The 27,695-nt window shown below is 37.9% G+C and overlaps 1 protein-coding gene across 3 annotated transcripts in view; it reads left to right on the forward strand.

The window, feature by feature from the left end:
- Positions 1-1,489: 1,489 nt before the first annotated feature.
- LOC128523654 (zinc finger protein 883-like) overlaps positions 1,490-27,695 on the forward strand; it is a 44,402-nt gene continuing 18,196 nt past the window's right edge. The window contains exons 1-9 of one of the 3 annotated variants that reach the window (XM_053495704.1): positions 1,490-2,197; positions 2,710-2,940; positions 3,158-3,259; positions 3,517-3,592; positions 4,840-5,017; positions 6,245-6,516; positions 10,884-10,951; positions 11,034-11,224; positions 12,485-15,713. In XM_053495704.1, the coding sequence (XP_053351679.1) occupies positions 2,097-2,197; positions 2,710-2,940; positions 3,158-3,259; positions 3,517-3,592; positions 4,840-5,017; positions 6,245-6,516; positions 10,884-10,951; positions 11,034-11,224; positions 12,485-14,253 (2,988 nt within the window). In that variant the 5' untranslated portion in view covers positions 1,490-2,096 and the 3' untranslated portion in view covers positions 14,254-15,713. Of the gene's footprint in view, positions 2,198-2,709; positions 2,941-3,157; positions 3,260-3,516; positions 3,593-4,839; positions 5,018-6,244; positions 6,517-10,883; positions 10,952-11,033; positions 11,225-12,484; positions 15,714-27,060; positions 27,252-27,695 lie in introns of those variants that run through there. The other 2 variants (XM_053495705.1, XM_053495707.1) reach the window with 2 other exon arrangements.

Here is a 27,695-nt window from a genome sequence, read left to right on the forward strand (position 1 = left end):
AATAAAATGTCACACTCATTTATATTATTAAATTGCCTTTTGCTTGATTACGGCACAGATTCACCGTGGGATCCTTTCGATAAGCTTAGGCAAAGCTTATAAACTGAGTTTTATTTCAGTCCAGACTTGCATTAATTTCTCTTTATACCGCTGCGTAAAGCCTCGTGGGGTTCAGGTCTGGACGCTGTGATGTCCGATCCATGTGCGAAAATTAACATAAACATTTCAGCAATCTCCAATCATTCAAAACACAAATTCATCCAGGATTCCTCCTTGAAGATGACAGGTCAGCACTATCCTCCCTGAAGGGTTTAATAATGTTTTTTTTCCAGTTCTTAACTCAATTTCAGTAGTTTCAGCACTCTCCTTAGTTGTTTTCTTTGCTTGATGCAGGACAATAATTATATATATTGGGGTCACTTTCTAACTCCATGATGGTTCCTGATGTTTATTTCTCTCTACATTGTAAAGGAATGCTGAAGGCATCTAAAACATGCATTAATCTCCTTTGAACAGTTAATGGTGAGATGTTTCTGCTACTTCTGCTCTGTAAAGACTTCATAACGCCTCTAATCTGAGGTGCTGTTAATTGGTCATTTTTCAGGCTGATAACTCTAAATGAACTTCTCGTCTGAGACAGAGGTAGGTTTTGGTCTCGTCCTCCTGGGACGGCCTTCATGAGAGCCAGTTTCATTATGGTGCTTGACGGATTAAAATTTTTTTTTTTTTAAATAATGGTGACTGAAGAGATGGTTGGTGAAGCTGTTTAATAAAACCTATAAATGACACCCGCTCTCGGGCTCAGTGACGCACCTGTTCTTGGTTTGAGTCGGTAAAACTTGATTTCCGTTGTAATTCACTCAGACTGCGCAAAAGGTGTGCAAAGTTGAGCTACTCGCGCGCTCCTGGAGGGCTGTGATTGGCTGACTAGTAAGGTCGCATCTGATTGGCTAAAGAGTACGAGTGACGTATTTTTGAGACTTTGCTGGCACGTTGGAGTCAGAAAAGGCTCAAAAACACACACACACAAATCCAGCGATATTCACACACGTAAGTCGATTTTCACATGCACAGCCCATGATGCACTCGTAAATAAAAAAAATAAAAAAATAAATACACAGTTGTACATATGTAACGTGTAAATTATGAGATAATATAATAAATATTATTATAATATGTATATTTTTTATGCACGTGAATGTGTTTTTTTGTGAATATATTTTTTCCTCGTGCAGGTGAATTGGGTTACGCACGTGAACATCGTGTCTTTTGTGTGAATTATTTATGAGACCGATCTGCCTCCGTAGTAGTAGTTGTATGTGACTAATAAAATTTTAATTAGAAAATTAATCTGCTCGTTCGCACTCCAGTCCATTAGGTGGCGGTAACGTATCTTTAAACTGGTTTGCCAACAGCGAATAAACGCACCCACGCACAATCGCGGGAGTCGATATGACGTCATGTCATTGAAGCCTATTGTACTCAAAATATTGGTCGTAAGGAAATGTCCATTGGAATATAACACTGTATATAATAATTTGCTAAGGCTAGGTACATTTGGTTGTATTGGTCTTAGAAATCGTTAAACTTAATGACTATTACGTGGGTTTCTATGCGCGTGCATAAATCTGTCCCTGATAGTAGTGATTTATTTTTGGAGTATACTAAGATGGCGCTAGGCTCTGCCCTCCGGCTTCAGCTGCGTTTATGTAAAACTGCCCTGATGTCGCCTCCTGTTGTTCTGCCTGCCTCCTGCTTCTCCAAACACCAGAAAACGCTGTAGAAGAAACACAGCCGCTGCGCAGCGGAGCATATTCGGCTTAATCATGACATTAATGCATTTATGACAGGGGCTGTTATATGTTTTTGTGTTTATTTTTGAAGATTAAAAGCCTTGTTTCTGCTTTAATCCATGAGGTAAGAGAAACTGAACCCTTAAAGGGTTTCTGCTGCACTGTCCATATGCACTGCATGCTGTGTGCAACTATTTAAATACAACTAAACTTTAAAGATTGACGAGTTTCTTGACATTATACGGCAGCTTTTTTTTTTGCAGAAAGCCCAACCGTTACCAGCTTGCTCAGATTACTTCCGCCATGCTTTATAATCCCGGAAGTCTACTGGTTTTTGCTTTGATACGTCGACGCGTCCGCCATCTTGGTCAGGGCAACACTCTCCTAGACTTGAGCACCAGAAAGTAATAAAGCTGCAGTTTCTCTATATAACAGTGAATAATAAAGTTTACATTTTTCAATTAACGTTTTTGAGACGTTTGTTTATATTTAATGGTTTATAATCTACATGTAATTCCAAGAGTTTAGACATAAATTTTATAGGTGTAATTAGATTCCATATGCAAAAACGAACCCAACAAATCGACCAAAAAACAGTTTTGTGGTGTAAGAATGTTGTTTTGCTCTGATTGGTCGCCGATCTGCACACACAGCTTGGCACAGATTTTACACTGGATGCACTTTCTGGTGCAACACAGGCTTGGAACCGACAATGCATCCAGTGTCTGGGATTTGGTGGGATTTGAACCCTGGCCGTCCGCAGGGCAGATGAAAAACCTACCACTGTGCCACCTCAAAGCTAATATTTCATGAAAATGTGATGCCAAAGGCATCAGAGAAGTGCAGAGTCAGGGGCGGAGCATACGGCTGTCTGTCAATACGTCAATACGCTTCAGTTCTACTTTCCTCTTTGCAGCGGGACTTCAGACGTCACTATGGCCAACACTCTGGGTACAGTTCCTCTATCAGCTGATCCAGTATCTATCAGAATGAAGAGCAAGAATTCTGAAGAAAAGCTGAATGAAACAGACAAAAATCTATCAGAATCAAGAGTTTATATTGGCGCTGCTTCCAGCAGATGGAGAGAGTTGAGGGACAGGAGTCATTTCCGAACGGATGCTGAGTTGGCGTTATTTCTGCTCGACTGGTAAGATGTGAATTTATTGTAATTTATAAAGCAGTAAGTTCGGGCAGATTAATCTGATCGGACTTTGCATAAGTGCTGATAATAGACAGTAACAGCACTGGGATGTTTAACCATATGTATCACTCGACATCCAAGTGTTTTACAGTGTTTAATTACACTGTGGGTCAGCCTAACCTCACAGTCCAACCGCAGAATGTCTCTGTGCTGCTTTGTTCAGGTATGAAAATCAACCCCTTACTTTCACACCAAGTCAGATTGTTCCTGATCGACCCAGACGGCTGCATCCACCATCTGCTGGCGCTGAACCAGTTAATGACCAGTAAGTTACTTTAACAACATGAAAATATACTGTAAAAGTTTTATTTCTGGCAGGTGTGCCTAATGGAAATGTCACATATTACTACGTCTGATGATCGTAGTTATCAGTACATATGTTGTATTATTATATATTTGTTTTTAAATTGTAACAATAAAACATATTGGTGAGGTTTATTGGCAGATCTAAATCTTTATTCCATTTTGTTTTATATTTACATGAATGTCAAATGCATTATTATTATTATTATCTTTGTTTAGAGCCGATATGACATCAGAAGCAGTCATAAAGTACCTCTCCAGGAAGACGCCTCCTCCTGATCCTCCTCCCTCACAGGTAAAGCTTGTGTATATATATATCGATGGGAATCACTAGGGATCACCTGATATGATGAAATATTATCATGATAATAGGTATTGCGAATCTGATTTTATAAATATCCTGATTTTGTTAATTTTTTTTTCAAAAATTGTTTACAATTTCGAAATGGTTACAAATTCCTACCACACAGGATGTGTGAATAGTTTAGAGCACGTCACCTGTAGGATTATAGAGGAACTACAACATTTTACTCCTCAAAGTTGGAGTCAGTGCAATGATGCATGAAAAATGAAAGAAAAATCTTAACACAGAAAGTATTCATTTATATTTAAAGCGAAACCTTAAATTGTGGGTAAAATCCTTGGATTGGATTATTTAGTAACTACTAAATAAGGCTGTCGCAGTGTGGGAGGTGAATCTGTTTAACGACAACGCAACACCACATTTCTGCAAAATCCTCAAAAGGAGGCAAAAGCAAGTGACAGAGAGGTTCACTGGTAAAGTGTGAACCTCTCTAAAGTGTCTGTGTGTGTGAAAGTCATCCCACACATAAGCCTCCTTCCTTTTCTTCTCCTTCTTTCATCTTACTGAAATCATGATTCTTTTCAATGGTAAAATGCAGGTTCATTTGTTTTATTTTTAGTTTATATTTTGTATAAATAATTTTTATATGATTTTTTTGGGGGTTGAGGAACGAATCATTGGTTTCTCCATTGTATCTTATGGGGAAATTATCTTATTGAGTGTTTTGATATACAAGCACGCTCGCTGAACAAATGATGCTCGCAATCCAAGGTTCCACTGTAATTGTAATTTCTTAAATTATAGATTAGTGTCACCAGTGTTTTTTTTTAATTATGATTTATGTATGTATGTATTTTTTTTGTTTGTTTTATGGACACAGCTGTTTAGTACCAATCCTGTGGGTTCTTATCACACTGTGTGTTTTGGAAATGCTTCTACTTTCACTATGAAACATAGCTCTGTGTTTTACTGTTGAACATTTATGTGATGACTGACCACATTTCTTCTCTGAGGCTGAATGTTCAGCACTATCCTTCCACACTTTAATAACGATAGTTCTTCATTAACTTAACAAAAAGTTAACCTTCTCATGTTGCAGTTTCTGTGCCATATCTTTGGATGTTTTTGTATTTTACTGCCTCGCTTTACTGCTACTGCTAAACCACATAACACATAACGACGCATGAAAAATTAAACCTTAAGCGTTATCCAAGTCAGTGTTATTGTTTGGTCTTTAGGTGTATGAGGACGTCAAAACTGAGACCTCAGATGGAGGGACGTCTGAAGTGACAGAAGTCTGTGTGAAGAAAGAGGAGACACTGGAGCTGGACATCCACAAATATCAGGAAAACCTCGACCACACACCTGAAAAGATTTGCTTTAAAGAGGAAGATGCTGACCATAAAGACCACATGTGTAAGATATCACCTCACTCTTACACGCAAGTACTTACTATTCTCCCCTACACATGTTCTAGTGCACTAAAAAATATAGCTAGATACAGTTTCTGGAGGAATTGCAAATAAACGGTGCATGGATGCATTGGATGCCACAAAATGGTGAAAATGGCCATGCTCTCCTCGTGTGTGTGTGTGAAGGGTCAAGGTTTGCTTGGTTGTCTTAGCAACACCTGTGACTGCATGTCTCACTCACACACTAAGACAGTAACCTGACACCAAAGTACAGAATTAACGTGTAAATATTTTTTTTCTTTTCTTGTCGTGTCCCAAACAACCCAAGAAAACCTTCACCAATGTTCTCCATTTAATCTACTAACAAGGCAGGAGTTCATGGGAGGGGGTGCAAAATCTAGTATGTATCAGTGAGAGAGATACAGAAGCATTTTTGGGAACATGAGCTATTTTTTCCTTCTCCATATTTTTCTATTCCAATACAAGTTCAAGCTTTTTGTTGTTGTTGTTGTCAAACTTTCTATTCCCAGTGGTTTGCATCTTGAGGTTAATGCTCTGTATTCACCTTCATGAAGGCATTACACAATTTAAACTTTGACAATAATGATACAACCTCCATCAGAGTGTTCTTGACTTGGCAGAAAGACAAATAAAGTTGTGTGCGAGCCTCATTTAAAACAATCATAACCCTGACCACAAAGTTGGCTCCCTAGCAATTCTAGTGGCAAGCACACCACCACCACCAACAGTTAACTTTAACACGTCTTTGCAAGCAGTTCTCCTGGGTATTGAGTCTACTTTGGGTTTCATAGCGGCACCAATATTTTGCTGGGTTAGAACAAAGAACTGCTTACGTCAGGGACTGTAGGTGGGATTTTCATTACGTTAGGCACTAACCTAACGTATGCAGTGAGGTAATGAAGTAACTCTCTAGCCTGTGGAAAAACAAAGCCGGTGCTTAGAAGGTTTGCTATTGGACCAGTTCTGAACCGGCACATGCGCTAGACGTGAACTAGCGCCTGGTTCACTTTTCTGGCTAAACCAGCTCTTAACTAGCTGCCTTGGTGGAAAAGGAGTAAAAACTTAATAACTGACCACTTGTTTTTACTTATGTTTTTTTTTAAAGGGATCCTATGTACAGTACATGCTCTCACATTTAAGATATACAGACATGTTTGACCTTCTTTCTTTTCCATTTTTTCCCATGTTCTTCACATTTTCTTACTTCCAGATTGTGAGGTTTGCAAATCCGTCTTCTTCAACAAGTGTGAAGTTCATGGCCCGCCTCTCTTCATCCCTGATACTCCTGTTCCCATGGGCGTCTCTGACCGAGCCAGACTAACTCTTCCTCCTGGACTAGAGATTCAGAAGTCCAGTATTCCTGATGCAGGTCTGGGGGTGTTTAATAAGGGGGAGACTGTTCCAGTAGGTGCACATTTCGGACCCTACCAGGGAGAGCTAGTAGACCGAGAGGAAGCCAAGAACAGCAGATACTCCTGGGTGGTGAGTTTGTTTGAAATATTAGTTATAAAGATTTCAGTAGGTGTATATTACTTGAAAACGTCTCCACTGGATGACGTTGACTCCAATCAGTATTAATTTCCTTATGAGGACACACTTTAAACATGCTTTCAGGTCCAACAGACAAGTTAAACAGTTGATTGAAGTTCAATAGCACTGCTTTTATACACTTTTACTGTACAGCTTTATCTGATTTAAATCTTTGCTCAGCTCACACCTTAAAATGCATTACGTGTATATTTTACATTCTGTATTTTAAAGGTGTGACAATATGCGTATTTGAAGTCGTAAAGGTTGTACATTTTGTGATGTGTTTTGGACTGTCACAGTTTGTCTGAATAGTAGGGGTGTAACAATATATCGCAGTACGATATTTGCCAATGCAAAAATGTTACAATATGTATTGTAGAGTGTTGGCGATACATTTACGATATGACCGCAGTTTAATCCTGTTGGTTGAGCTGCCGATGTGATCTACTCTGCAACAACGACGCGTGTGCTTTCATTGCAGTAGCAGAAATCGCTTGAACATTAGTAGGGCAACGTGAGTTCGACTGAAAGTGAAATTAAAGATGCTCCGTCTTCTTATAAGTCCATCACCTGGCAGCATTTTGGTTTTCCAGTCACACGAGAGAATGAGAGTAAAAAAAATTCTGAAAAAAAGCAGGTGGACTTCACGGGCTTGTCATAGCCATATTACAATCACGGTGCATGTTATTACCACGGAGTGGGAAATGAAAAGTTTCGTACTTCAGACTCGCCCGTTTTTTTAATCGCACTAATATCGTGAGAACTTTAGAAAGCTTTGATAATCCAAAACATAGTTGCAGTAATGTTACTGCGCGTGAATGCAGCAACTTACGTTACACTTGCTCTGATGGCAGCAGGTGGTCTACTGCTATTTTAGCTTGCTAAATTAAACATTTTTTTTTTTAATTAAACAACTAATTTAACAACTTTCGTTAAAATGCCTAAAACTAAACGGTTAAAAAAGTGTAGCTATATTTCACAAGAAAGGATTGACACCGCGACGTGCAGCAAATGTTTTAAATTCAAATTTCATTTGTCACATACACAGTCATACACAGTACGATATGCAGTAAAATGCTTACACGACTGCCAGTGACCTTAAAAAATAAAAGCTTATACATAAGAAAATAAACAAAAATAAATATGTTGGAAAATAAGATCAACTAGTGAAATGAGAACAAAATATCAATATAACAGACTCAATATTATCAATATTAATATATCAATATTACAGCAGTTGCGTGTTAAGGGGGAAACACTTCAAATCTAATGAAACATTTGAGGGCAGACGGAATAAACCTAAAAGCAGAGAGATGCACCGTGTTTGACAGCTTGCAGACAACAGCTGGCACTATCGGTGTGGGTGACCCCCAGCCCCAGTCATACCAACCGTAGCAAAAAGGAGTCCGCCGATTATAATGCCGACAGCAGCCTTTCCGCAGGTTAGAAGGAGGCTAATGTAATGTTAAGTCGATTGATTGGTTGCGTAAGAAAAGTCGTGGCTTTCTTTCACCGCAGTGCCACAGCTGTGCTCACGAAAAAGCAAAAGATGCTTGAGATCGCAGCACATATGCTTATCATCAATGTGGCAATGAGATGAAACCACTTCTTGGATATGCTCGAACGCTATCTCGAGCAACAAGCGGCTATAACTGCTTCTCTTTTGAGCACAGAGGTGCGCAAAAATGCCTGATATTCTGGATAGCAACGACATCACTGATGTAGAAGAAATAGTAAATCTACTTAAACCTCTAAAAAAGAGCCACCACTGTCCTCTCTGATGAAAAGAGCGCCACCCTGTCACTCATTGTGCCCTTGAAAGCCATGTAAGTAACCTAAACAAACATGTTCATGTTTATGTTCAACAGGACACCATTTAATTTATATTACTTTTTTTTTTTTTTTTTTTTTACTGCTTTAAGAAGTTCAGTTCAGTTTATTTCAGTTCAACACTGAAAAAGGTGTAGGCTAAAGCGTTGCTTATTATGCCTACCCTTTATACATCAACAAATGATGAGCGACACTTTACAGTAAATTACACAAAATATTGTCTCAACAAATATTATCACTTGTGCACATAAACAAAACATGTCAAAATTAATTATTCTTTCACTTAAGAAAAGAAGAGAAATTAGGAAGAGAAAATAATCATATCTATTTTATATTATATATTCACTATACACCTTATCTTTAAATCTATAAAGTGAATAACATAATTTTAATTCCTTATCACATTAATTCTATAAATTACCCCTTTAACAGAAATACATTTATTCTTTAAATTTGATCTGGCCCTTTAAATTCAAATTTTATTTGTCACATTCCTCTTAGGCAGTACTGGCTGACTTTTATTTTGAACAGCCTTTGAACACAGCTGGGAAGTAAACTATTATAAGCTTTATACATTATTTGTGCAGTATACAAATCAACTAGATCCACGAATTTCAAAACTTTAGATTTTATAAACAATTTATTTGTATGTTCATAATAATCGACCTTATTAACAATCCTTATTGCTCTTTTTTTGTAACACAGATATTAAGTGTAAATAACTTTTGTAAGTATGCCCCCATACCTCCACACAGTAAGTGATGTATGGAAATATGAGTGTACAATACAATATACGTAATGTCTTATTATCCAATACATGCTTTAATCTGTTAAGAATTCCAACTGATTTAGAGAATTTTGTCTTAATGAAATTAATATGTGGTTTCCAAGTCAGTTTATCAATTATTACTCCTAAAAAATTTATTTTTAACACTCTTTCTATTTCCTTATTATTAATTCTTATTTTTACATCATGATATATTTTTTGATTACTAAAATTTATAAACTTTGTTTTAGTCAAATTCAAGGAAAGTTTACTATCATCTAACCAACTTTTAAGCCTCAGCAATTCACTTTCCACTGTGTTCAGAAGCTGTTTTAAAAAATTTCCCTGATAAATATAAAGTGGTGTCATCAGCAAATAATAACATTTTTAATACATTGGACACTTTACCAATATCATTAACATACAACACAAATAATTTAGGGCCCAAAACTGAGCCTTGTGGAACGCCGCATGTTACTATCAATAAGTCAGATTTATCATTGTTAATTTGTACATACTGATGTCTGCTTTCCAAGTAACTTTTTATCCAATCTAATTCTTTTCCTCTTATTCCATATTTTAACAATTTCTTCACTAATAAATCATAATCAATTGTATCAAATGCTTTCTTTAAATCTAAAAATACTCCTACTGTATATTCTTTGTTTTCTACTGCAGTTGAGATATCTTCAACCATTTTCATTACTGCCATTGAAGTCGACCTCTTTATCCTAAATCGGAATTGATATTCACTTAAATTATTCTTTTCTACAAATTTGTCGAGCCTCTAAAAAAATAATAAAATTTTTGAAAACTGCGGCAAAAGAGCAATTGGTCTATAATTAAAGAAGGAATACTGATCTCCTCCTTTAAAAATCTGAATAACTTTTAAGTTCTTACCTGTTTGAGGTATCTTCAATTTTAAGTTCATGTTAAATTTAAAAAAAATTTCAGTTACCAAGACTTTTGGTTGTTATTTTGAATACAGAAGGTTTTTAATTAAACTTTAAAATGTGTATTGTATGTACATTTGTAAATTAGTTAATGTTTTAAAATAAATCTGTTATTCAAAATTGTTTCATTTTTCAATTTTGTTCAGAATATCGTGATACATATCGTATCGTGACCTGGGCATATCGTTACACCCCTACTGAATAGTCTAGCTTTACCGGGTGCATGGTGAATTTTTCCATTCATTCGAATGAAAGGAAAAGGCAACCTGTCGCTTAGGTCTTGCAGCGAAATTTTAAATTATCACTCCAGTGATGTGAAGTCAGTCCAGGTTTAGAAAGTAAAATGAATGTCATTGTTGTTTTGTTAGGGTATAATTCACCGTTCCCTCCGACGCATTAATTCAGCTGGCGGAATGACTGTATTTCCGACTTTGGCGGGTTCAACAGACATTAGTCTATATATTGATTAATTTATACAGAGAGATTTGTTTCTTGAATGTAAAACACTGTCTATACAGTTTGCTGACTCTACGAGTATGCTTTACATTGTATATTTGTGTCAAATGCGTATAAGACTTACTTTGTCGGACTTAAGAACAAATCCGACGTATGAACATGCTCCTGGAATGGAACTCATTTGTAAGTAGTATAAATATAAAGCGCTAGTAAGATAAGTAATTAATATAAGCAATATAATCATTGGCATGAGTTGTCCCTCTCATTCCTGTGTAGTTCATGTAATATAAAAGTGTGTCTCCCTCCTCCCACAGATATACTGGAGCAGGCAGTGTGAAGAATACATAGATGCCACAAGAGAAACTGAGTCAAATTGGATGAGGTGAAGAACACGCCAGTTGTTGTGTATTTATTTAGTCATCGATTAGGTGTTAATTTCTACTCATTCTGCCACTTTCTTGTAGGTATGTGAATTGCGCTCGTAATAATAAAGAACAGAATCTTGTGGCATTTCAGTATCGGGGTGGAATTCTGTATCGGTGCTGTCGACCCATTAACCCAGGACAGGAGCTCTTAGTGTGGTATGAAGAGGAGTACGCCAAAGAACTCAGTCCTGCCTTTGACTACCTGTGGAACAAAAAGTCCTCTACGAATGGTAAAGTCTGTTTATACTTATTCCAAATCACTTCAGTTCTATTCAATTATATTTTGTATAGGGCTGCAACTGACGATTATTTTAATAATTGATTAATCTGTCTCTTTTTTTTTTCAGTTAATCGATGAATCAAGATAAAAAGCAAAAACCAAGAAAAGCATTTATTTCCAACCAGAATAAAATTTTTAGGAAGTGCACAAACATGTTGCTCCTTGAGCAGTTATAATAATAATAAAATAAAAATGAGTAGCACAAAAAACATAGACATGTATGCTTTACATCTGCCAAATATATAAAGTGGAACCTTGGATTACGAGCATAATTCGTTCTGGAAGTGGCCTGTATTCCAAAACCAAATTAAAATTTTAAAAACACTAACAGAATCACTGCTGTAAAGTAAAAATAAAACAAATTAACCTGCATTTAACCTGCAAAGAAAATGGATCTTTAACCTCTCTAATGTGACTTGCTTTTTCTTTACACGCGCTGTACACAAAATAAAATATATGTTTTACACACACACACATACACACGTGGTCACAGTGTTATAGTAAACAGTGCACGGTTGTTCATTATACCAGTGAGAGGCGCGCTCTAAGGCCCAGCAGCCTCCGGCATATCTTTCCTCTACCTCCGCTTGTTTTTTTTATTTTATTTTTGCTTCGCCCTGTCTATGTGTTCACTCTGCTCCGCACTCAACTAAAGTTTTTTTTATTATAATTTTTTAAAATAATCAAATGTCTCCGTGTCGCGCGACACAACTAATCGATTATAAAATTAGTTGCCAAGGCTTTTAGAAATCGATTTTTATTGATTTAATCGATTCGTTGTTGCAGCCCCTTGAAGTCTAGAATCCTTGTCTGGATCAGGTACTGGCATCCCATTAGACAGGACTCCTTGATCCAAGACCTAGAGCCTCAGGATTAACCCAAGCCTAACAGTACCTAGACGTTTTAAACAAAAACCTAGAGATCATGACTGTACCTTAGATTTGAGAACGCTTTCCCTTTTATATACTTGTTTGTGTGTGTGTTTAAAAGTGGGTTATGTGAGTAATGCTCTAAGTAAGTCTAAGGTAGGAAAAAAAAACATGTATGTTTTGGGTCGAGTGATGTGCCACTTTTATTTAAACCCAGATGACATCAACAGCTTTCCACTTTGGTTGCTTGATTTACAGATGACCAAGTCTTAATCCTTCATAGAATCTTAACCTTAAACAGTTTTTTAATTTGTAACATTTTTCTTCTTTGACTTCTCCAGAATTAAACACCAGTCTGTTGCAAAGCTTTTCCTGCTCCACGTGTTTCCTTTCCTACGCATCTCAAATTTACCTTCACAAGCACATCCAGAGATGCCACTATGAAGAGTACATGCGACTGCAGGAATCAGGAGAGATTATTAATGAGCTCCAAATCTCATCTAAAGGCTGCAGTAGTCTACAAATATTGTCTGATACTCTCAGTTCTGACACTTCTCCCAATAACATGCAGAAGGAAATTCATCGCTGTTTAGTGTGTGGAGAGAGTTTTAGTCATGAGAACGCCTTCAGAACACATCAGTGCATCCACGGCGTAGAGAAGCCGCATCAGTGCTCAGAGTGCGGGGATAGATTTACTCATCAGAGATATCTCCACCGACACCAATGGATCCACAAAGGAGAGAAGCCATATCGCTGCTCAGAGTGTAAGAAAAGCTTTACTTCCCAGCTTCATCTCCAGCTACACCAGCGCATTCACACCGGCGAGAGGCCGTTTCAGTGCTCTCAGTGTGGAAGAGGTTTTACTCAAAAGAGTATCCTTAAAAAGCACCAGCGCATTCACAATGGAGAGAAGCCGTTTCAGTGCTCGCAGTGTGGAGAAACATTTGCTCTGAAGAGTCATCTCCAAAAACACCAGCGCAGTCACGCAGGAGAGAATGTCTATCGGTGCACGGCTTGTGAGAAATCTTTCACTTACCAGAGTGATCTTCAACAACACCAGCGCATTCACACCGGAGAAAAGCCGTATCAGTGCTCGCAGTGCGGGAAGAGCTTTTCTCAGAGGGGTTACCTCAACTATCACCTCCGCCTTCACGCAGGAGACAAACCACATCAGTGCGCACAGTGCGGGAAACGTTTTATTTACCAGAGTGCTCTGAAGGTACACCAGCGCATTCATGCAGGAGAGAGGCCGTACCAGTGCTTACAGTGTGGCAAGAGTTTTACTGTGCTGAGCGGTCTGCAGATCCACCAGCGCATTCACACCGGAGAGAGGCCGTATCTCTGCGCACAGTGCGGAAAGAGTTTTTATCACTCGAGTGCTTTAAAGGTCCACCAGCGCATTCACACCGGAGAGAAGCCGTATCACTGCTCGCAGTGTGGCAAGAGTTACACCGAGAAGCGGACTCTGGAAAAACACCAGCAGCGATTTCACACCGCAGAGAAGCCGTATCCCTGCTCAAAGTGTGAAAAGAAGTTTTCCAGCCTGTCTGGTTTGCGCACCCACCAGCGCAGTCACACGGACGCCACTCCGTATCACTGCTCACAGTGCGGAAACGGTTTTACCGAGAAGCGTGCTCTCCAAAAACACCAGCTCCTTCACACAAGGGAGAAGCCGTATCACTGCTCAGAATGTGAAAAAAGGTTTTCCAGCCTGTCTAGTTTTCGCACACACCAGCGCCTTCACACAGAAGGCAAGCCGTATCACTGCTCACAGAGTGAGAAGAGTTTTCACCACTCAACCGCTTTAAAGGTCCACCAGCACGTTCACACGGGAGAGAAGCCGCATCAGTGCTCGCAGTGTGGAAAGGGTTTTACAGAGAAGCGTGCTCTTCAAAACCACCAGCGAGTTCACACAGGAGAGAAACCGTATCCCTGCTCTGATTGTGAAAAGAGGTTCATCAGCCTGTCTAGTTTGATTAACCACCAACACCTTCACACGGACGGCAAGCCATATCTCTGCTCAAAGTGTGGGAAGGGTTTTGCTCAGAAAAAAAGTCTCATAAAACACGTGCGCTGTCACGGCAGAAAGAAGCCAAAACCACGCTCATAGTGCGGTTTATTTTAGTGAGTTAGCCAATTAACTTTCAAAATTTGCATGTCAAATAAAATGGGTTAATTATGGGGCAGTTCCTGTGAGGTTGGAATCTGTGGTGAATGTCTCCGTCTGATGTAGAGACCATGTGAGGCTCGAGTCAGTGCATCAAGAGCCACCACACACTGACGTCTTCAGGAGAAGAGCCACAACTGTTAAAGACTCCATGTTGCAAAAGTCCAGTATGAGTTTTCAGTCTGTGATAATTTGAGGTGATTTTTCATCTGCCGGCATGGTCTACTGTGTTTTATCAACTCTAAAGTCAATGTAAAATGTAGAAGTTTTTAGAGCACTTCATGCTTTCTGTCTGCTGACAAGCCTTATGGAGATGCTTGTTCTATGGAGGAACCTAAGGGGAATCTTGGAAAAACACCTGACCCACAAATATAGATCAAAGCAACCTGGTCTTTAGTAATGCCACAGGCTGACCACCTCCATGCCATGCCACACCGATGCAGTAATTTATGATTAAGGAGTCCTGACCAGAAATCGAGTGCCTAAATAACCATAATTTGTCATTTCTCGTGTATGCTGTTATTTTGGAATCCATAGATCACAATCAATGTTACCCACAAATCCCATGTTTGGTCCAGTTTCATGAAGAACCTGGATGTTACAGTAAGCCTCAGACTGGTGTGAGGGGCAGTTGAAGCAGATGACCAAAACTAGCAAGGCTGAAAACTCCTAATCTCCAACCTGGGGTCCGTTCTTCGTACGACGCTAACTCGGTTAGAGCACGACTGACGTGGACTGAGTCACGTGGGAAAAGAAAAGTATCTTGCATGCATATATATGCAAGATCATCTCATCTTAGATATGTCAACTCATCTCGGATGTATCAAGCGACGTACATTTACATTTAGGCATTTGGCAGACGCTCTTATCCAGAGCGACTTACAAAAAGTACGAAGACCGTACCCCTGGTGACTGAGATTGGTTGTCCCCCCAAGACTTTCAAAACATGCCATGTCTGTTCAGTAAAACACACAAAAAAAACTTATGCATGTTTACTTCATTGTGGTGGGTTAAGGAATAAAACAATTTGTGTCTACTATAAGTATGTTCAATGTGTCAAGTATTAAAAAAAGGTGTTGAATATAAAACGTTTAGAAGATTAATGTGTTGTCATTAAAATGTGTGTGTGATTTGTCATGGCTGTAGATGCAAAAATATGTTTAAACATGCACAGCATTTGCCCTCCCCCTGCAAAATTTTGCCCATTTTGTCACACTTAAATTATTCAGATCATGAAACATTTTAATATTGCAAAAAGATAGAGTAAATACGAAATGATTAATTTATTTATTAAGGGGGGAAAGCTATCCAAACCAATAGTTTGCAATAACTGGCACGACATTTAATCCATTTAGTGCATTTTTCTTCATGTTGTGATTCAGGATAAAACGTGCAGGGGTTCAGTGCATTTGTGTAATTAAAATTAAAAGTTATTATATGGATATGGAGCTTTACTCACTTTTTTCAACACACTGCTATTATTGTCATGCCAAATACCTTCCTACCCGTTCCCCTTTACCACTTCTGCAGTGGCAGACCAGTCATCCAGCATCTCTCGACCAGTACCTGACTCACCATCTCTCTGAATTTCACACACAGATCTTCCTTCTTAAACTTCCACCATCTAATCCTGCAACCTCATTCTCATTTTCTTCTTTTGTCCAGAGTCATCCTTAAGATCACCATTCGACGTTGTATACACTATCCCCTGCAAGCACCTTACAGTCTCTGATCTATTTCAGAAAGTCCTGCTTCTATACAGCAGATAGTCCACCTGCGACCACTCTTCTATACCTACCCATCACCTCTGTTCCCATCACCTCTGTTCTCTTCTCCAACATGCATAAGGTCTGCAATCTTTTATCTATGAAGACACTTACTACCACTTTGTTTAACTTCCTTCTCACATCCCACCTGTGGACCGTATGCACTGATGACATTGACCATTACCCCTTGCACTTCTAGTTTTACACTTATCATTCTGTCAGACACTCTCCTCACTTCCATTGCACTCTTGGCATACTCTTCCCCCAGTATTAGACCTACAGCATTTCTCTTAGTATCCACACCAGTTTGAACCCACCTTCAATGTTGTCAGCCTTACTTCCCTTCCACTTGGTCTCTTGTACACACAGAATTATTACTTTTCTCCGCTTCATCATCAAGCCAGCTCTCTCCCTTCTCCAGTCATAGTGCCGACATCCAAAGTCCCTATTTTATCCTCAACACTTCTATCCTTCCTTATTTCCCTCTTTCTCTCTGGACCGGTCTGCCCCCTCTCTCTTTCTTTTCTTTCACCAGTCAACAGCAGCCCAATAGCCAGAGATATCCTGCTGACCAACACAGTACGTGAATTTCAGGTTTTATTGTCATATGCACAGTAAAGAAACGTGTTTCCCCCCCGTACAATGAAATTATTCCAGGTGGTTGGTGTTATCTTGCTGATCTGCGTTATGATTTGGCACAATTTTTTATATGTGCTCCCTACTTTCTGCTGCCTGTGCAGGGAATGCCGTTAAGGGAACAAACAAACAACAAAATTCCTCCATTCGGAAGATTCTGCAGCGTCACCACCTCGGATATCTCGGATACCCGTCGCTGCTGCTGTGGAAATTTCACACTTTTACGTGAAATATTGAATATTTATTGAAACAAAAACTGATATCATTATAAAACTTATACTGATTAAATGTGTATAATTTGTAAATAAATCATTTGATTATTTCACAAGATGAAAATAAATTAAATTATTGTGTCCTATTAATATAATGTCATGATAATAAACATAGACATTTCTTTTCAAGCTACATTTTATGTACACTCCAGCGAGACTCAGGGACTCGAAGTCCTGGCAAAGTGAAGACATGTTGATCACTCGTTCCCTACAGCGTTCACAGTTCCCTTTGAACTGAGCAGTTACGTGTATATATATATATATATATATATATAAATTTTTTTTTTTTTAAGAAACATGTTTAAGGTATTTTAATACAGTTTTTTTGTTTGTGTATTTATTTGTTTCAGCTTTGGGGTACCTTGGGGTAACCTGCTGTTCACACTCCAGTCCATTAGGTGGCGGTAATGCAACTATATGCTATTTTGGTAACCGCGAATAAACTCAGAAGAACCCGAGGCTAAGAGAAGTTGATCTGCGTGGCGGTAATGACACTTCCGTAACATAGAACAACAACAAGAAAAGAAGAAGAAGAAGTCATGTCAGATCCTGCAATTGTGACAAGATGCGTTTCTTCTACGGAGTTTAAAGGAGGCGGCCATCTTGGTCCACTCAAAACATTGCCGCATTCCATCAACTGTTTTAGCTGTGGAGTTTAAAGGTACAGTGTGTATAACAGACTTAATTTGTTAAAGATATTAGATGTTAATTTGTTTACTTACGTCATGAGAATGAGCTTCACGACAGGCTGGTTTGTTTTAGGTAAACTAAGATGGCTTTAAAAAATCTCCAGCTGATGTTATTCTACCTGACTTGTGTTCCTCGCCAGAGAGCACCGATGATGGTGAACACCTTTAGCTCAGTTAATCATGCCATTAATATACTTCTGCCACTGGATATCAGATGGTGATGTGTTTATTTCTGGGGATTTAGAACTTCTGCTTTAAACCATGATGGAGGTGAAACTGAAGCCCTGATGATCTCTGATGCTCCAGTGTTTATCTGCACTGCAGGCTGCTGAAACAGGTAACACCAAGACCGTCAGTTCAATTCATTCAGTTCACATTTGAGCAGCTTCACTAATCCATAAACGTCAATCTTAAGGAGTGCTTTTAAAGCAGTGGCACTTCTGTGGTTCTTTTATTCGTATCACAGGAACCGTAGCCGGGAGAGCTTTGTTTCTTGGATTGTTTGAGAGAGGAGACTTTAACCTTGTGGGATGTCAAGTTTCGTTTGTGTATTCCAACAATTAAGCACAGAACAGCAGTTTTCCCAAAGTGGTCCAAAAATGAGTGTGTCCACTTGACAGAACCTTATTAAATTCAGTGGAGTGAGTTTTGCAGTGTCTTTTTAAGGTAGGATCATATAACATCATCCTTCATAATACTTAACACGTCCCGATCCATGCTTTGTTTTTTGTTAATTCGCATACACATTTACATTTTATCAGAAAAAAGAAACATGTTTGACAAATACAATTCCACCCCCTTTTATTTGTTAGTGTCCATAACATTTTAATTCAAATGTTCTGAATATCTTAATTGTCAATCTAATAAAACTTGGCCAATTTTAGATTTCATATGCAAAGACATAAATCTAAAGCGTGTATTATTCTAAAAAGAAAAATTGTTAATATATTGCAACATTAATTTGACACAGTTACAGACACTACAGCTCTTTGGCTTTTTAAGCTTTTGCCATAAACCAATTTAAGCAACAGTTTTTACAGATCATATTCTTCTAGAAGCTTAATATCAATTTTAGTATCACTATTCATAAAGAAATGTAAATAATTAGCATTTTAAATGATTATTGTTTGAAGCGAGACAGTATAACGTTTAAAATGATTGAAGTTAACAACTTAAAATTTTGATGAAGCGAGATTGGTCACTTCCATGTGGCATAAACTCAAGTAGGGCTTCTCTGGCACACACATTTTCTGTATTATATGTATAACTTAAAAAAGAAAGAAAAAAATCAGCACTGATACTATGTTGTTTTGGCAGAGTGCTGATTTGAATAAAATTGCAAGAAAGTATCACGATTTCATTAATATTCCGATTCAATGTCACATTGTCCCTGATTTGGTTACAATTGTAAACCTTTAGAAAAGTTTACATATTAATTAAATGTAGCCCGTTCCTTATAACATTAGTTGTCAGCGTTTAAATGCTACAAAATAACTTCAAATACAAGAGTTTAACATTTAACTAAAGATTAAATTAAACACAAAGCTACATTGTTACTGAGCATCGCATATCTCTGTTATATCATCCGCCGTAATCATTGTTTATAAACTATCTTGGCAAATAATTTACTCCTACCACACGGGATGAAAATGTGTAAATAGTTCAGAGTGCGCGACCTGTAGGATTATAAAGAACCAGCAACGTATTACCGCCTCAAATGCCTCCAAAGTGTCAAAACTCAACTTGACAGTGAGCGCACGGACGCATGAGGCTTTTAATGCGTGCAATTTTTGATAACGAAGTAAAAATATCTAGATTTCTGTTTTTACTATTAGAGGTTTTCTAAAGGCGGTAGTTTAATTTAGAAGCTCTTCAGTTCTACTGCTCTCTTTCCAGCGAGCCTTCAGACGTCACTATGGCCGACTCTCAGGCTAGCAAGCTCTCAGTTCCTGTTTCAGCTGAGCCAGCATCTATAAAAAAGAAGTGCAAGAAAGAAGAAAAGTCTGAAGAAGAGCAAGGAAATCAAAAAGCGATTGACAGAAATGATTCGGGGTCAGGGATTTATATCGGCGCTGCTTTCAGCAGATGGAGAGAGTTGAGGGAGAGGAGTCATCTCCAAACGGACACAGATTTAGCGTTATTTCTGCTCGACTGGTAAGTTGTGAATTAATATTTACTAATAATTTATATTGTTATTGTTTGTGCTTGTAAATCCCACCAGAACTTTCTCTAGCACTCTGAGTAAGACTGTAGCAGTAGTTTAACAGTCTGACCTCTTTCCCTGTGCTGCTGTGTTCAGGTATGAAAATCAACCTGTTACGTCCACGCTGAGTGAGATGGTTCGTCATCCATTCAGCCTGCTGCATCCGCCGACTGTCATAGCTGAACCAGTTAATGACCAGTGAGTTACATTATTTTACTGTCCACCAGCTGAAGATGTATTTGTCCAGTAACTTTCCCCCTTAGTACAGTTGCTCTCATTTGATGCCTGCTAAAGCTTGTGTCGTTTATTTCAGTTACAGTAATGATGGAGCCAAAAAAACAAGAGAGAGAAAAAACGTTGGCTCAGTTGTGATTACGTGACGCTCGGCGTCAAAACGAGGAAGCGTATGCGTGATACATGATACTCGGTACTCGTAAACCAAGACAATGCTCGTTTTTCAATCAAAATTTATTTAAAATCTTTGCTCGTCTTGCGGAACTCTCGCAAACCACGTTACTCGTAATTCGAGGTTCCACTGTACAGTAAATTATTTTTTTTAAACATTAATAAAATAAAAAATGGATAGACATTAGATAAAACAAAACATTAAGAATGTATATCAACATTAATTAAAATTAGAATATTATAAATAAAAGAAACTAATGACATTACTTCAATCAAAATTTATTTACAATCTTTGCTCGTCTTGCGGAACACTCGCAAACCACGTTACTCGTAATTCGAGGTTCCACTGTACAGTAAATTATTTTTTTAAACATTAATAAAATAAAAAATGGATAGACATTAGATAAAACAGAACATTAAGAATGTATATCAACATTAATTAAAATTAGAATATTATAAATAAAAGAAACAAATGACATTACTTATTAGAGATGCACTGATTGTAAATTTCTTAATAAAAAAAAAATCCTGGCGTTTACTTAATTACTTATTTAAAAAAAAAAATTAGGGGATAGGTTCCAGGCTTTCCATGACTCTGATTAAAGGATAAAGCGCTATAGATATTGATTGAGTGAGTGTCTGTGGACACTGTTTTTGTCCACTTATGTCTAATTTATTTTTTCCCCTAATAACTATAATTGGTTCTAGGTATTGGCAGGTACATACTTAAATAGAAGTATTTCTCCTCATACCCTGTTTGACAAACAGTGGTGCATCTCCAGTATTACAGGAATCGCACCGATACCCAGTATGGAGAATAATGTTCTTAATTAGTGAAGTCTAATAAGATGCCTCATAGAATTTAGATCAAGGAGCAACAAAGTAACCCATTCCTTAATTTAATTCATTTTAAATATTTATTTTCCACAATGTTTCACAAAGCCAGTACATTCAGCTGTAAAAAAAAAAAAAAAAAAAAACGTGGCAGAGTTTGTGGTGTCAATTGGTTTTTTTTTTTTTTTTTTTTTTACATTAAATGTATTATTATTATTATTATTATTATTATTATTAATGTTTGTTTAGATCTGTTATAATGAGTACAGAAGGAGACATACGGTGCTTTTCCAGGAAGACTCCTCTCTCACAGGTAAATTGTGTTTGGTGTGTGTTTGTGTGTGTGTATTTGGGTATTTGGTTTGTGACTGTTGAACACTTCCTGTGTATATACAGCAATTTTTTGGGAAAAGAAATTGCACGCTCAAATTCATTGCCCAGCAAATACAACACATAACACAGGGTAAAAATATAAGACTTTCCTGAACTTGCTGTTGTTGTTTGATCTGTAGTTGCGTGAGGACGTTAAAACAGAGACTTCGTGCCATGAGGACGGCCTTGACAGCCCATCTGAAAATGTCTCCATTAAAGAGGAAGATCTTGACCCTAAAGACTGCCTGTGTAAGAGGCCACTGAGAGCGTCACTTAGTCACACTCTCAGTAATGATTTCACTCAGCACAATGTCTGATACTGTGTGAATTACAGTAAGAGGGTGTGACAGGGTGAGGGTCGGAAAGGAATCAGGACACAGCTTTATCTTTTTATCTGTACATTAAAGCACATGTTGTATTTCACATTCACACTCGTGTTCTTATCCACTCAAAAAATAAAAATTTTGTTAAACACATTGAATTGAAGCTGAAATTCAACACTTAAATTATTAATTACATATACGGTTGAAGTCACAGTTCATAATCCACTGCCTCAGTCGTTCACAGATTTTTCTTTAGAACCTAATTAATAAGTGTTCTTTACAGTACTTATACCAAAGAAAATGACAGCACATACCGAAGAAAACACGCTTGCATAAATTGCAGTACATACAGTATACAGTAGAGATAACGTGTATTTTATATTCTAGCACTGTGGGAGACACAGTAGTACAGTACTGTACAGTATACAGATTTACGTTTTTTTGAGGGTAATGTATTATGCTGAGTTGGTTTAAATGAAATTAAAGTGTTTGGGGAGCAGATTTAGGGTTTAAACTATATAAATAAGAATTTATATATATATATTTTTTTTACTACATCCAAAATTCACATATTTTCACAATTTGCATGTGCTCTAAGAATATAATCCATGCCAATTTTGTGGGTCGACTATAATTGTATAATTATAGTGCTTTATTTCAATTCCTTTTATGTGATGTACAAAGGTCTAATTTATTTTAAAAAATCACAGTTGTTGGCCCACACAAACATGGATGTTTGTGGATTTTTTTTTATTTTTAAGTTATGTTATTAATAATTTTTGTATTTGTTATATTAAATACTTACTTAAATGTAAGTCTGACCAAGCAGCTCACAGTATTGAGAATATTGTAATCACATCACGGTCTCATGTTAATGAACATGATTTTATTCCTAACACAAACTTCTTACCTGACCATTTATTTGCACTCTTGTTGGGAAAAATAAAGTTTTAAGTCATTTTGTCATAAACATACACAGATATACAGAACCTTTACATGCACATTTGAGCATAATTTTCTCTCATTGTGTTTTCTCTACTCCCAGATTGTGAGATTTGCAAATCTGTCTTTTTTAACAAGTGTGAGGTTCATGGCCCGCCTCTCTTCATCCCTGATACTCCTGTTCCCATGGGCGTCTCTGACCGAGCCAGACTAACTCTTCCTCCTGGACTAGAGATTCAGAAGTCCAGTATTCCTGATGCAGGTCTGGGGGTGTTTAATAAGGGGGAGACTGTTCCAGTAGGTGCACATTTCGGACCCTACCAGGGAGAGCTAGTAGACCGAGAGGAAGCCATGAACAGTGGATACTCCTGGGTGGTGAGTTTGTTATGAATTAATTGTAAAATTTTGACATTATTAACTTCGACTTCCAGTGCAACCCTGAAACCAGTCATCTGCAGAAGTTCTCAGATAACTGCAGTTGTGGGGTGTGTTAATGATGGTTAATAAGCAGAGTACAAAGGTCTAGTGGACAGTTTAATGGATTGGTCCAAGAGAAACCACCTCATCCTGAATGTGATCAAGACCAAGGAGATGGTGGTGGATCTCAGGGTAATCAAGTCTACACCAAGCACAGTTTACATTCTGGGTCAGGAGGTGGTGGAGAGCTACAGATACCTTGGATGTCATATTGACCACTGCTCGACCTGGAAATGCAACACAGACGTTGTCTACAGGAAAGGACAGAGCAGAAAAAAGCGGAGCACTGAGAGTAAGAGAATGCATATATCCAGGACAAGAGAAATACTAAGCAAGGTGCTAACATCTGAGACCCCAGGTTAGGTGCCTTTCTGAGACCTTGCCTGTGTAACTTTTTAAAGTCAGGAATATTTTTAAAAAAGGGGACAGGGAACAATTTGCCTACTAACACTATTTTTGTTTTGTAACTAAAGCATAACTAAAAATACACACTAAGGAAACACAGACTTGTGGGCTGTTGTAAAAAAAAAAAAAAACAATCACTTCACTGACAACAAAAGTGATCGCTCAGAGTGGGGAAGACGGCATCTAAACATACCTGTTCACCATAATACTCTTTGTCCATGTGTCTCCCAGATCTGCTCCTTTTACCTAAGGCAAATCTATTTACAAAAATGCTTGGCTAAATAATTTAGTTTTTGACCTAGACTTAAACACTCAGACTGTAACAAAAGTTCCGCCCCTGATGATTTTTGTCTTGTCTCCTTCTCAGCCAAATCTTAGCAAAGACCTTCCGGTTGCAAGCTTCACAGCACTCTATCCTTTTCTGACTTACCTGGCCAAACCAAATACTAACGCTGAATGCAGATGCACTGCACCGGAAAGCCATTTCTAGTAATTCTAGTGTTAAACAAGTTAAAAGTATTTCAACAAGGTTGAAAGGCTTAAAAGTATTTCAACAAGGTTATTATAAATAATCAGTATAGCCACTGGCCCTGAAAATCATATTGGTTGACTCCTTGTCCAAGACCTTTAAGTTTGCTTTAGTGATAATGCAACTATTGGCATAATGTGACTATTGGAGTCATCATTTTGATTCCTGTGTACCATGTGCATTGATTGGTTTAAAGAAGAAAATAAAACTGTATATTTGTATACAGATCTACAGAAGCAGGCAGTGTGAAGAATACATAGATGCCACAAGAGAAACAGAATCAAATTGGATGAGGTAAGGAATGAACCAACTCTTGTGTCTTTGTTTTATCGTTGACCCAGCACATCGGGCGTCAGATACTCCCCACCCTGCAGGTATATCCATCGTTTATGTGGGAGTTACTTATAGAGTCAGGTTGCCAGCTCGAGGCACGATTGTTTCAGCAGCCCAACACCTTAACCACCATGCTACCCCTGCCACCCTCATTGATTTTATAGCTCCTGACTCCTAAATTAAAAAAAAAAAAATTTTTATTTGTATAGTGCTTTTATCAATTACATAATTTCCCTGAGATGGTAATAGGAAGTAACCTTGAGAGGAACCAGACTCAACAGGAAACCCATCCTCATATGGGTGATAATGGATAGCAGGGATTGATCTGCAGTCATACGGTGTATTAGGAGGCTGGAAGTTTAGTATAACAGTTGATGTCCTTAGGTTAATATGGAGTCCAGTTCGTTGTTATAGGCTCAGGTTCAAAACAGTAAGAAATTCCAGTCCTAAACTATTGAGCGACAGCAGTCACAAGTCCTCAGAGAACAGCTATTTGCATCAGCTGTGGTCTTTATGATGGTGAATGATCTATGATCTTTATGATCTATTAAGTGGAACCGTCCCCAGTCACCACATGCATCCCAAACAAACCACACGGGGCATCCATGTGACAAGATCTCTAACCAGAATTGGGACACCAGGATGAGTCAGACAGGTCCAAATAGGGAGGATGGGTGTCTGGATCACTGGCAGCTCTGTAGCGAAATGTATAGATCAACAGAAAGAGAGACAGGAGATGAAAAGATGAGAAGACATAACAGTTAGGTATGGTCACAGTCACATAATGTATAAGATGAATATATATTTAATGCAGAGTGGAAGCATAGACTTTGGCAGGAGTAACTAAAGCATAACTAAAAACACACTAAGGAAACACAGACTTGTGGACTCCCTGTTGTATAAAAAAACCAATCACTTCACCATCAACAAACCTGAGTAATCGATCAGAGTAGGGAAGAAGGCATCTGAACATACCTGTTCACCATAATAATCTACATCCATGTGTTCCCCAGATTTGCTCCTTTACCTAGGGCAAATCTATTTACAAAAAAGTTTGGCTAAATAAATTAGTTTTTGACCTGGACTTAAACACTCAGACTGTAACAAAAGTTCCGCCCCTGATGTAGTTTTCATAATACATGTTACTAACAAGCAGTCTGCATTCTTTGATCGAAGCAGGCGTGGCAGAGCGTATAACACTAGAACTTCAGTCAGGTACTGTAGGACTGTGGCACTTAATGCTTTCTAGGTCAAACATAGTAGTTTAAATTTATTAAAAATTTGCCTGGGAGCCAAAGCAGTCTGGATAAGATAGAGGGGATGTGCTCGTATCTTCTTGTTCTACTGAGGAGTCTCACTGCTGCATTTTGGACTAACTGAAGCTTGTTTATGCACCTAGTTGAACAACCAGACAGTAAAGCGTAAGTCCACTCAAAAGAGGTGACCGTGCATGTGGTCTTATGACTAAAACGTCTGTCTTGTTACGGTTAAGCCGAAAGAAGTCCAGTCTCTTATGTCCTTCACACATTGGTCAACTTTATTAAGTTGACTTTTCTCATATTTCTTTGCATATATGATGTGTGCCATCAGAATAACAGTGAAAACTAATACCATTCTTTTAAATTATGTTGCTCAGAGGAAGCATAATAACAGTGGGCCTAAAACCGAACCCTGTGGAACACCAAACTTGCCTTGAGAGCATGCAGAATAGTCACCATTTACAGTAAACCTTCAAAGTCATAAGGGTCAGTGAAGTAGAACCTGAGCCAGGAGCGGACTGTTCCCTTAATGCCTACCACATTTTGTAACCCATGAAGGTGAATACTATGATCAGTATTTTCAATTTAATTCAATTTTATTTATATAGCGCTTTTAACAATGGTCATTGTCTCAAAGCAGCTTCACAAAAATGAAAGAAATTCATAAAAAAAATGTTAATAAAATAATAATAATAATAAATTGTGTATGTGTGAGAAAAATATGTCTAGATAATAATGAGATGAATAAATGAAATGTTTCTGATGAGCAAGCCAAGGGTGACGGCGATCAGCGGTGTCAAAGGTCAAGCAACACAAGTAAAGAGATGCAACTCTGATCAGAGGCCAATAGTCTCTGTGTTGTTACAAGGCCTAAATCATGACTTATTCGTTTCATCTAAGCTATTTCTATGTATATACAAGGATAGCTGCACTACTAACCTTTCTAGGAACTTGGCGATGAAGAGGAGGTTTAATATTGGCCTGTAGTTGGACAGCTGATGGGGGTCATGGTCAGTTTCTTAATTAGTGATATAACTGCTAGTTTAAGATTTTGGAACTGTAAGAGAAATATCTCCTTTTATATATACCCACGGCTAAGTGAAGAGTTAAGAGTTTTTAACAGGGGTTCAGATATTGCTGGCATTATTTGTTTAAGAAAATGTGTATGTATAGGATCTAATGCAGAAGTTGATTTTACAATAAATTCATCTTACTTATGTCACTGATATCTGCCTCATGCTTACTCTTAGTCTGTAACTCTGATTTGACTTTTAAACTTTTCTCCCTTTTGCCACATTCTTGTAGGTATGTGAATTGCACTCGTAATGATGAAGAACAGAATCTTGTGGCATTTCAGTATCGAGGTGGAATTCTGTATCGGTGCTGTCGACCCATTAACCCAGGACAGGAGCTCTTAGTGTGGTATGAAGAGGAGTACGCCAAAGAACTCAGTCCTGCCTTTGACTACTTGTGGAACATAAAATGCTCCACAAATGGTAAAGTCTATTCATACATACTGCAATTTACTTCAGTTTTATTTAATTATATTTTAAAGTGTAAAAGCCATGACAGTCAGTGTTCGTCTGTATCAGAATCTGGCATCCCATTAGGCACTAGGACTAACGTGCGGCTTGACCATAATTCTCATAATGTTGTCAACCCAAAGACCTACACCTTTACCCTATAGATATTTAACAAAAACCAAGAGGTTTTAAATCAAAACGTAGGAATTAAGACTATACCTCAGTTTTGAGAACACTAAATTGAAACTTGTTCTATTGTTCATTTATTTTTTTGTTGGGAAAAGCTCTACCCCTTGCTATAATCTATATTATTCTAGGTGCTAATAAATAATGTGATGAATCTTTTTTCATGGTCATTTAAATACTGCTGTTTCATCAGATTCAAGAATCAGGAGAGTAAGAGCCAGTTCATAATGA

Source organism: Clarias gariepinus, chromosome 5 (genome assembly GCF_024256425.1).
Source record: "Clarias gariepinus isolate MV-2021 ecotype Netherlands chromosome 5, CGAR_prim_01v2, whole genome shotgun sequence".
NCBI classification, from domain to species: domain Eukaryota; kingdom Metazoa; phylum Chordata; class Actinopteri; order Siluriformes; family Clariidae; genus Clarias; species Clarias gariepinus.